The sequence below is a fragment of the Gopherus evgoodei genome, chromosome 1 (assembly GCF_007399415.2).
Source record: "Gopherus evgoodei ecotype Sinaloan lineage chromosome 1, rGopEvg1_v1.p, whole genome shotgun sequence".
Lineage (NCBI taxonomy): Eukaryota > Metazoa > Chordata > Testudines > Testudinidae > Gopherus > Gopherus evgoodei.
This window is the reverse complement of record NC_044322.1, coordinates 141,235,705-141,247,787: the sequence shown is the minus strand read 5'-3', so window position 1 is coordinate 141,247,787 and position 12,083 is coordinate 141,235,705. Positions and strand designations below refer to the sequence as shown.

The 12,083-nt window shown below is 37.5% G+C and overlaps 1 protein-coding gene across 10 annotated transcripts in view; it reads left to right on the top strand.

The window, feature by feature from the left end:
• BCLAF3 (BCLAF1 and THRAP3 family member 3) overlaps positions 1-12,083 on the top strand; it is a 99,697-nt gene that overhangs the window by 35,979 nt on the left and 51,635 nt on the right. For 8 of the 10 annotated variants that reach the window (XM_030574482.1, XM_030574428.1, XM_030574401.1 and 5 more), the window contains one exon: positions 6,485-6,580. In XM_030574482.1, coding sequence (XP_030430342.1) covers positions 6,485-6,580 — 96 coding nt within the window. Of the gene's footprint in view, positions 1-6,484; positions 6,581-10,299; positions 12,081-12,083 lie in introns of those variants that run through there. The other 2 variants (XM_030574473.1, XM_030574463.1) reach the window with 2 other exon arrangements.

Below are 12,083 nucleotides of genomic sequence, written 5' to 3'. Positions count from 1 at the left end.
CTCAATGCAAATCATTAGGGAGTTGGATCAAAGTGGGAACTGAGTTAATGCGTTGTGTCTACCAAGGGTGCAGTGAATACTTTAGCCTGACATTTAACAGGAAACTGCAAACAAGGGAGTTCTTGGACAGCAGAAAATGCCTTTGCCTTGACACTTACAAGTTCCAGTAATGAAGAGTTGCTGAGTAAGAAGCAACAGCAGCTATGAAAGAACAGCTACTGAATAATGCAGGGCATCCTGAAGGAGAGAGAGCCAGCAATGTGCTAGCCAGTTTGAAGACAAGATTCTTGCCTCAGAGTTGACAGTGAATATGTCAGCAAAAATTAGAATGAGTTAGTGCTGGCCAAATGTTTTAAAAAGATTAAAAGGGCTTTTAGGGATAGCACTAGAACATTTTTTACCAGTCTTTATTAGTCAGAGCTCCCAGTTCTGACAGATTAGCAGATGAGCATCCTTTTTAGTCCTTGTCTTGCCCTGGCACACTTGGGCTTCCTTTCTCCGTCCATGTTCTCTCTTCTATATTGTTTTTTGCCTTTTAAAAATGTTTCTTTTCATTTTGCTCCCTTACTATTTCCCCACTCACTGTATACTGCTAAGATAGCCGTTCGTGGGGTGTATCAGTGTGGCCGGGTGGCAGATATACTTGTAGCTGTGCCAAGGGAGAAGAACTTTGCCTGATAGGCTGTAGCTTAAGCCTGATCTCTGTAAAAGTGAGCATCAGTCACAGAATTACAGGCTGCAGCAGGAGCAGGGAGGCAAGATTGTTTTCAAGGAGCCACCTGTAGCTTTAGCGTAAGAGTAATTTTGCAGTGTGCTTTAAGGTAGATCCAGAGCCATATAACTTTCTCAGCATCCACTGCTCTTTGGCTTTGATCCCCTAGAATAGTCTGGCATCTCTTGGGTTGGAAAGCACTGCAGTGGAGAAGAGTGAAAGCAGCTATTTAAAGAACTTGAATGAAAATAAAGATCCCAAAATAGCTCTAATATTGAACTTCTTTTCAAAAAGATTTGCCTTCAAGAAAACCTGAGAAGGTTACACAAATAGAAAGTGAGACAATATTATACAAGTTCTTGACAAAAAGCAAGTAAGGAAATAAAGTATATTAAATATGAATACAAAGATCATCCAGTATGCATAATGTACATTCTGTGCTCTTAAGGGAATTTGTAAAACTCATGAATGATATATTTCTGAAATGTCATGAAAACTGGATATGTGCCAGATCATTAGAAAAAAGCAAAGGTAGTATTGGTCTTCAAAATGAAGAGTGATCCCAGCAATTGATTTACTATCAATTCTATCTCTAATAAAATATAGAGGAAATGTTAAGAAAAAATCACTAAGTATCAAGAGAAGAACAAAATCATGGGCAGTAAGCAGCATAGAAATGGAGTCACTATCCACTGCATTGCTAATTTATCAAGTCATTCAGAAAGTATGGAAAGGGAATTTGGAAGATTAATATTTGAATCTTAGTAAAGCATTAGTAACTCACAGAATCCTGCTACCAGAACAGATTCATGTGGTCTTGGATATGAATATTGTTGCATGGATTCAAAATTGGGGGCAGGACCATTTTAAAAAAAAAAAGACAATATTAAATAGCGTGTCAGATTTGAAGGAGATATTTTGTGGAATCCCACAGGTGTTGATTCAGTTCAGGTCCAGTCTAACCAAATAGCTTCATAAATGATCTAGAATTGAGCGTGTGTTAATGACACTAATAAAAAGTTGTGCTTGGTGAATGGGCAGTTGCAAATAGCCACAAGGGAAGAAGAGATAATAGGTAAATAATATGATAATGAAGTGACCTAGAGAGATTAAAAAGAAAGAAAATAATTCAGTGAGATTCAGCTTGGAAAAATGCATGTAGATATATAGACAGGAAATACATATATGGGAGGGAGAAACAGGAAATGTTGAGAGTTAGGTGTTTATGAAAAGTAAATTAAACATGATATCATATTGCACTATAGGAGTAAAATAGGCCAGTATCTTTGAGCTGTGTAACTTGAGGTCATGTTATGGAATTATAAATTCCCACCAAAGGTCAGAGTGGAGGTGTATGTGTGCAGGGTGCAGTGATTGTATTTTACTCCAGCTCTGCCCACAGTCATAAAATGGTTTATAGCCTGAATTTAATCTAAAAATGTAAAAGGTGCTAAAAATTTGTGAAGACAAATTAATCAAAAAATTGTGTCATGTGTCCCATGTAATAAGAAACAAAACTTTTAAATAAATAAATCCCAAACTGCGACAGATAAATTATATCCAGATTAATCTTTGCAGTTGGCTCAATGTTGGTGCTGATTAAGGAATTCATCCTGGATTCTGTGGAAGAATTGTAGCAGTTTAGCATAATATCAGCAAAATCATAAAATTTAGAGGAGCAAGTGGACTGAATGTCTGGCTAGCCTTTATGTTTGGTGTGTCCCAACATGCAATCATAAGGTGCATGCTTTTTAAATGACAAAACACAATCATAACCACTCTCCTTTTGAGTGTGTTTGTTTTTGTTGACACGTAACTATACAGAAGATTGTACCTGAGGGGCAGGTTTCCAAGGGAAAGCATGACCAGTAGGCAAGGCTCCACGAATAGCATTTTAAAAAGAATATTTAAATAAGGATAGAAATAAATCCTTATATAAGGATTAATAAATAAATAAATTAAGTTATTTAAAATTATATTTTAAATTAGATTAGACATCCAGTTTTTATGGTGTTGTGTGGATATTTCTGCTTAATTTTTGTTTATTCGGTATTTAAAATACTCTATGGTTAAATCATGCTTGTCTGGCTCTATGATTAAATGGTTGGTTCAGGTGCATCGTATACAGACATTAAAGAAGCAACTGATATTTGAAAAATTTAAATCTGAGTGGCAGGTCATACCGGATATTAAGATCCTGCATGACATGAAACCTGACAGTATGCTGTGTTTTTATATATAAAAATAATAAAATGATTGTCCTTGATACAACTGAAATACTACTAGAAAGTTGATGTAAGCTCAATTTTGTTGCCATAATTAGATATTGTCCATTTAACAACAATAGTCAGTTAGTTTGGGTCCAAAATTTAACACAGTTGCCATACTAGATCAGATATGTGGACCATTTAGTCCAGTATAGTGTCTCCTGACAGTAGCTTCACACTGTAGTTTCAGAGGAAGGTGCAAGAAACCTTACAGGAGGTAGGTGCAAGGTAATCTTTCCTCCATGAAGGTTTCATGCTAATATTTAATAGTTACAGGTTGGTTTAAACCATGAAACACAATGTTTTATCTCCCTTCCAATACTCTTTGTGTTAGCATTAATGATGAGAACTCTAGATATTCTAGTTATCCATGTAAATGTCCAGACTCTCTTTGAATCTTTGTAAGTCTTGGCTTCAATGAGTTCCACACTCAAATTACGTATTTTGGTTAAAAACAAACAAGCAAACACAAAACGCTGACACCTTTTGATTGCATTAAATACTCCTATATTCTTGTATTATGAGACGGGAAGAACAGAAGCTCCTGATGTATCTTCTCTATGCCACTCATTATTTTATATACTATTATCATGTTGTCTTTTATTAATCTCCTTTCTAAGGAAAACAGTCCCATTCTCTTCAATCTCTCTTCATAAGATTTTTTCCATGCCCTCAATCATTTGTCGTCTTCTGAACCCCTTCTGTCATAAACAGATAAGAAAAGTTAATAGCACAGAAGTACTTTATATCTCTTTGACTGTAAAGGGTTAACAAGTTCAGTAAGCCTGGCTGTCACCTGACCAGAGGACCAATCAGAGGACAGGATACTTTCAAATCTTGAGGGAGGGAAGTTTTTGTGCTGTGCTGTTAGTTTTGGTGGTTGTTCACTCTGGGGGCTCAGAGGGATCAGACATGCAACCAGTTTTCTCTCCAATCCAGGCTCTTATAAGTTCAGACTAGTGACTACTAGGTAGATAAAGCGGGTTAGGCTTATAGTTGTTTTCTTATTTTGCAAATGTGCATTTGGCTGAAAGGAGTTCAAATTGGTATTTTGCTGAAAGGATTTTAATTTGTACTTAGGCTGGGAGGGTGTTCCCAGTGTCTATAGCTGAAAGACCCTTTACCTATTCCATTTTTTTTTAAATTTACAAAGATAATTTTTACAGTTTTTTCATTCTTTAATTAAAAGCTTTTCTTGTTTATGAACCTAATTGTTTTTTTATTCTGGTGAGACCCCAGGGGACTGGGTCTGGATTCACCAGGGAATTGGTGGGGAGAAAGGAGAGAAGAAGGAGAGAGAGGCTGATTTCTCTCTGTGCCAGGATTACTTTCTCTCAGGAAGAGTCTGGGAGGGGGAAAGAGAAGGAGGGAGGAAGGTGAATTGTCCTCTCTGTTTTGTGATTCAAGGAGTTTGAATCACAGTGATCTTCCAGGGTAACCCAGGGAGGGGAAGCCTGGGAGAGGCAACGGTGAGGGAAAGGGTTTACTTTCCTTGTGTTAAGATCCATAGGGTCTGGGTCTTGGGGGTCCCTGGGCAAGGTTTTGTGGGGACCAGAGTGTACCAGGCACTGGAATTCCTGGTTGGTGGCAGCACTACAGGTTCTAAGCTGGTAATTGAGCTTAGAGGAATTCATGCTGGTACCCCATCTTTTGGACGCTAAGGTTCAGAGTGGGGAATTGTACAATGACACCTTCTAATTCTGTAATAATATCTTTTGAGATGGGGTAACCAGTGAACACAATATTGCAGGTGAGGCTGTACCATTATAATATTTTCCAAAGTATTCCTTCTCCCATTCCTTATGCATCCTTGTTTGCTTAATATGCAGCTGCAACGGTCTTCACAGTGATGCCCAGGTCCCTTTCCTGAGCTGGCACCATTAATTTAGAAACCTATCAGGTGTAGGAGTAGCTTAAATTTACCCCTTCAGTGTTGAGGAAGGGGTTGGAATGGGGCAGGGAAGGGGTGGGAAGAGGCAGGACAGAGGCAAGGCTTCATGGAAGAGGTGGAGTGGGGGCGGGGCCGAGGGCAGCAGGGGGGAGGTGTCAGTAGTGCGGCCCTCGGGCCAATGTACTAGTCCTCGTGGTCATTTGAGTTTGAGACCCCTTGACTAGGTGGACCTTAGGTCTGACCCAGTATGGCCATTCTTATATCATAGCACACTATTACTGAAAAATTGCTTGCTTTTTCATTTTAACCATATAATTATAAAAATAAATCAATTGGCATATAAATATTGTATTGTTCAGTGTGCAGTATCAACAAGTCATTGTTTTTATGAAATTTTAGTTTGTATGACTTTGCAAGTGCTTTTTATCTAACTGGTTGTAAAACTAGACTAATATATACATATGTTGGTGTATTCCTAAGAGGACCTCTGTATACCCCCTATAACTGTTTCAAAGATCAAAAAATTGTTATTTCTCTTTGAAGAAAATAGTAGTCCTAACAAATTCAAAACTTTTGGAAGTATTAATGATTTATCATTAAAAAAAAGTACTAAAAATTATGTTGAATTTTCAGTTGAAAAAAGAAGAACTTAGCATCATTTTAAGCTCTGCCTACATGAAACAATTTCTATAACACTTTTATATTTGTATTTATATTTTACATGCATCTGGAAGATATATTTAGATATGAAAATAACATAATATGTTAAAATATGCACCAGCTCCTGGCAGCTGTGCTTGAAACTGTGGGAAAAGGGTCACAATGCACAGGTATAGCAGCGGTGGGAAGGAGTGCTGCATATGGAGGCACTGCACTGTTTTACATAACTAAGGCTGCTTAATGCACACACAGTCAACAGTTGTAGTTACAAACAGTTCCAACAACACTTAAATGTGTCACTTGCTTCTGAAATGGTGCATGTTTTTAGGTGAGCCTCTCATATTGATACATGCCACAATCAAGAAAGGATGAAGAGTAGTCATCCTTATGAACAAATCTAACACAGTTCTTAAGGTGCTGTTCAGTGCATGGGTATTACAGTAATTAGTATGCTAGAAATACATATGGCTGCTCTAGTGTCATAATGTCTGACTGGTAATGAGTCTGAAAAAAAGTAGTAGTCTCATTTGCCAGCCAGGGATCACCAAAGATCTGGTTGCGTCACTCCTGTTCCTCTTCTCCCCCTCGCTCCCCCATGTTCCCCCTCAAAGAGGGGTTGGTATTGGAGGCTGCTGTTCTGGGTCTGCTGATGGCTCTCTGCCCCACACAAAGGTAATCCTCAGTTGCAAAGATCTGGCTGCTTCACAGTCCACAGGGGCCATATTCTGGAGTGGTGCCCTATGTCTTTTCAGCTGTGGAAACTGAAATAAGTCTTTGCAACTTGGACTCCAGTTTAATGGGCAACACACTGCTGCAATTTCACTGACTTAATCCATCAGTTATAATCTTAGGCCAAAAAAGTACAGTACAAATTAGCTTCATGTAAAAATTGTACGTTTCATTGCAATGATTGTTTTTAACATTGTTAAACTACTATCTGTGCCATTTTTCTAGAATTCTTATTATGCTGCAAAAACAAATGACATCTTTACTCACAGACCATTTGGAGGACACCTGGAAAATCCAAGACCCTTCAGAAGACCCTTTAAGGTATTGTTTGACTCTTGCCAAGTGTATGTGTTGCATAAGGTTTTATTTCAGGCTGTGGTGTTGTGGTTTGGCATGTGCTTTGGCACTAAACAGAGATGTTAGTGGTGAGATTTTCAAAAATGGTCAGCATTGGCTGAACTTTTCCCATTGAAACAATGGGAGGTTGCCTTGACTTCAATAGGAAGGGAGTTGTATCAGAACTGAAAATTCCACTCCTTTCCTTTCCCCTCCCCCCCCCCCCCCAGACCCTCCTGTAACAGCTGGAGTACTTTCATATTTTGAAAGACTAAGTTACTAGAATTTGGACTCTCCCAAGTAGGTAAGAGAGCTGACTTTCTCAGGGTGTAATTTTAAATAACATTAAGGGAGAGGGCAAACAGAATGGCAAAACAGTAAGGTTGAAAGGAGAGTTGGGCAAGGAAGAAGGGAGTGGCAAGATCATGGGGCTAGTATCATCATAGAATATCGGGGCTGCTAATGTTGGACAATAGAAGAGAAAAAATCTTAAAGTAAATTTTAGAATCAAAATTGCAGAAAAAATGGGAGATTACTAAAACATCTGGCCAATAAATAGACTTGGAAAGACAGGGTTTTTAATCAGTAAATGTTGGTAAACATTGATTTCACCATACACACACAAACCACAAAAAATATTTCTATCGATAATAATAGACATTCACAGATAGGCAAAGTAAGACAAATGCTGCTTCAGAACTTGATTTGAGGATACTTACTTTGTATTTTTTGACACATGATGTTGACAGTTTTTGTGTTTCAACAGTTATAAAGCTTTAACTTTTTGAATCACCGTCCACTGTCATTAAATATCTATTTCCTGACCTGTTCCATAACTTCCCACAACTGTGAAAATTTAAATAGATGATGGGGGCGGGGGGGAGAGCTTAAATAAACATTACTATCAGTCAGCATTTATTTTTAAAAAAACAACAAATCAGATTCTGTCAAATCTGCCTATGAAGGAACACCTTACATCAATATATTCATTCTTAATTTCATTATTTTGTTTAGATACTGTTCTAGTAAATTTTTTTGAAATTAAGCCTGGTGGAATATTGTAGTTGTCATAACGCTACATGAGAAATTCAGAGTATTTTCCATGTTTGAAAGAACATCATCCTTTTTAGTTGCACTTCTAGTGCATTTTTTTTAAGGTAATTTTACATGAAAAATGCAATCTGTATGAAGACTCTCAAACAGTAATCCTTTTATGTTTTATATTTTCTCATTATTCTATCTGATAAGTATTGCTTTTAGGTTTTGTTTACAGGAACTAGGGTAGCCAGAGGGCAAGTGTGAAAAATCGGGATGGGGGTAGAGGGTAATAGGTACCTAAATAAGAGAGAGCCCCCAAAATTGGAACATTTGGTCACCCTAACAGAAACCCTAAGATGTAAGTGTGTCAGCAAAATCACCCAGTTCTGGGGTACTGCAGAGACTTCCCAATGTGTCTTGACTGTAAAAGACACCCTGGGGTCAAAATCGGTTAAATTTAAAACAAAGATTACTTGTATCTCTTCCTTGCTGTTGTGAGTGGCATGCTGTGCATGGCACCAATTAAGTCCATTCAAAATGGGAAAACGCTGATCAAATCTGGGTCAACTTCTTCTAGCTTTTCATTTAAAAGTGGCCTTGGTATAAGGCAGTTAGGTCACTGACTCATGGTCCAGAATATCCCTTTTCTCCATGAGCCACATGAATGGTGGAGATGTGATCATTGTTAATCCACCTCTTCCACAAAACACATTTCAGATAAGCCACCAAATAATGCTTGATATTTTACAAGGTTGCTGTGAGGATTTAAAAAAAAAATTTTTTTTGTGTGTAAGGTAGGTATGCATTATCCTTATTTTACAGTTAGGGAACTTGAGATAGAATTATTATGACCAAGTATGTATAGGTAGTTGGCATCAAAGCCTAAATTCAAATTTCAGACTTCTCAATTCTTAACTATACTTAAAACTATGGAACCCTTAGATGGAACTGACATTCAGGCTCTCCCATCCTGGTTATTGGTGTCTTGGTCTGTAGCCTATTACTAAATGCACTTAGCCAACCAGTCCCCCCAGATTAAAAGAAAAACAAACTTTAATCAAGATAAAGTTCATAGTGTTATAACATTAGTCTTTTTTTTTTTAGGTATTACTTTAGTTAACGGGTTAAAGTCATCTTACACTAAAATTACATTACATAGAATATTATTTTGGGATCCCTTGGTGTACACCTTACCATAATGGCACCTGTGTCAGCACCTCCCTTCTATTATCAGCACAGGGGAAGTAGATAGTTCTGTTATATCAGGCCGATCCCTGCCTGCCATATCAATCCTTTGGTCTGTTGGCACTTGATGTAACTTAAAGCAGCCTGAATTCTGGCTTAATTCACGTCAACTTGGAATTCTGTGTAGGATTGGGGGAATGTAAAGGTGAGATTTAAGCCACTGTTGCATTCATGGATGCAACTTGTGCTGTCCACTCCTGTGCTGCAGCCAATAATATCTTCCTTTGTGCTTCAGTATAACTACAGGTAAACAGCATATACAGCAGCACTATGTTTTGCATATGTGAAAAGCAAATGAATTATGGCTGGATGGGAAAAATTATATTGATTTATTGACTTAAAATTCGTAATCTAAAATTTCATCAACTTATTTTTTGCATTGAATTTTCTCTTGTATTGCATATAATTTTTTCTTATGTTGTTGAAGGTAGATTGCATTCAGTATACCTGAGATGGTAGTTTGCTTTCTAATGTTATATCTTTATCAACAAAAAGATAAAACAAGGCAGATCTCTTTCCCTTGTGTATGAAACAAGTTCTGTTGAGTCACTAAACAGAAGTATTTTGTTCAGAATACTTCAAAACTGGTTGTCTGTGGTATGTTAACTTCTATATGAAAAGAGTAACACATTCTAGAGGAGCAGTTTTATAAAGGGACACCCAACGTTTTTAGGTTTAAAAAGCTGTTCCTTTGACTTAGTGATTCACAATGCACCCAAGGGATGAGGGCAATCAGTAAACCCACTTGGTATGTTTATCATTTAAATAAAATCATTATCCTGGAGTTCTGATGATTTCATTAACTATTCATGTTTTACAGTCATGGTTTTATGGTGGGATAGCATAGAGGTTTATATTATTTGATATATAGTCTCTGCTTTTAAAAATAAAATATTTTGACAAGCAATATTACTTCATTTTTTAAGTGATGGTTTCAGAAACAATGTTAGCAATCCTTGTAAAATAATTTTACATTGATTATTAAATGAAATTTAGAACCTTAGATTGTTTCATGTTTCAAACTGAAACATTTTAAGGTTTTCCAAATAACTTGGAGCAGTGGAGTAATTTTGTAGCAGAATCTGTTTAAATTGCATAAATTTGTCTTTGAAGAATATTAGTAATTTGGAGTAAGCTACACTTTAGTTTTGTGGAATTTGATACTGAACATAGCTGTAGGTAGGATCTAAACACATTACTATCTAACTTTGGTATTTCTAATGTGTCTACCATCACACTTCTGGTTAGGTTTATCTACAATTGATTATATTCTTCATCAGTGTTGTCTTTTGGGGGTTTTTTCTCCACTTTTGTTTGGTCAAATGATTGCCTTAGTTCAAACGTAGAACCTGTGACAGCAGCAGCTCCACTCCCATTCCTTCCTCTTACTCTGTCTATCCGTTATTTGCTTATTTCCATAGAGAGAGACATGCAGGGGGATAGCCTTGGAACCATCTTCCTAACTACTCCTGCTAGGATGAAGACCAGAAGGTGTGGAAGGAGAGGGAAGCTCAGTAGCTTTCTCCCAAGCTGGAAACAGTAGTGATGGCTGCTGGAAAGCCTTGGGGCCTCCTCTAATGGTAGGAGGCAGATGCCTCCTGGTGGAAGAACTCCCCTGCTCAATGCAAGATGCTTGCCAATTGGGACACAGGCTGCCCATTCACACAGTTTAGGGGGAATCTTGGTTTTTACCTTGCCAAGGTTCACGGGCTTAACTTAGAATTTTAAAAACATTTCAGTTTCCCCTATTGTGGCAATATATTTGCATAAAGGATGGTATTGTATTGTATCCTGAGAACAGTCAGGTTTGGACTTACTCTGATCTCCTGTGAGAAGCTGAGCATTTGGCAGCTGTCTGCCGAGAATCCCGTGCCTCCAACTCCAGTAAGCTTCACCATGGTCACTGACATGTTCATCTTTCCTGGTAAATGCAGCTTTCTCAGTATATCATGGATGGATACAGTGTCTTTGAAATAGAAAAAGGCTTTTAGGAGTTCGTATAAATGAGCTCCTCCCTCGTGTAAGCCTTTTTTAGCTGCACATTGCAAGTTTACTGAAAAACTGGTACAAAATATATGGCATATGTGAAGCACGTGATTTCCCCCCCCCCCAACTCTGTCAGATTGATACCAAATGTTACCAGAACACTCAAAAGTACTTTTCAGTGAGGGCTATTTTCATGACAAATTTCATCTTCTTCTAGCAGTTAAAGTTGTTCATGAAAGGTTACAAGACTTCTACATGGGGAAGGTTTCTACTCTCTGTCTTGCATTTCCCTCGTATTCAAAAGCAGATTTAACAATTTTTTATTAAAACTCCTAAAAACAAACAAAAAAAAAAACCCAACCTTCTGGCAAGACCAAGTTTGAAAACTTCAAACAAAATGTTCAAAAACAATCTGAGAAACTATAATAAATGAGGTTGGAATTTTTTATATTAATAATCTTATACTGCACCCTTTTGTGTGGCATCTGAGTGCCTGAGAATGGAAAACTTAACACAAACATTGCTGCTCCCACTACATATGTTATCTGTCCACTCTAGTATTTATAGTGCCATTGACTTCATCTTCACCACCACCTTCCTTGGCCTTCACCCTCAGTTCTACTTCAGGTGAGTTTACAGTAGCCCAATATAGAGGTGAAGGAAGCATAGCTCTGTGGCTAGTTGTTCTTCCTATGGTTTTAAAGACTGAAGTAATTCTAGGTAAATTTGATATCTTACATTCAACAGATGAACCAGAGACAGCTCTGGGATGCAATCCTGCCTCCTTTGAAGTCACTGGGTTGCCACTCAGTTAATCAGGCCAGGATTTTACTCTTAAAGTTTACTTATTAGAACAGCTGTTTATATAGAGACTCACACACAACCCAAAAAGGAGCTTGTATCTCCCCTTCCACCTCATTTATTGCCCAAATTATACAACCTCTTCAGTGCTCATAATTCTGATATCAAAACCTGTTCTATGAAGATAACTTGAGCTACTTTGGACTGTTGCCCAATATGTGCCACACTGCAGTTCTGTGATATGAACAGTGAGTAGGGGTCTAGGAAGAATTAAATAGGAGGCAAAGAAGAGGCATGTGCATTTATAAATTAATAACACTTCAGTACTGTAAGTTTTTTTGTGTGTGTATAATTGTGTAATTGTAACTTTAAAATAGTTGAATACAATAAAATACAAAAGGCCTTTTTGACCAGAGTT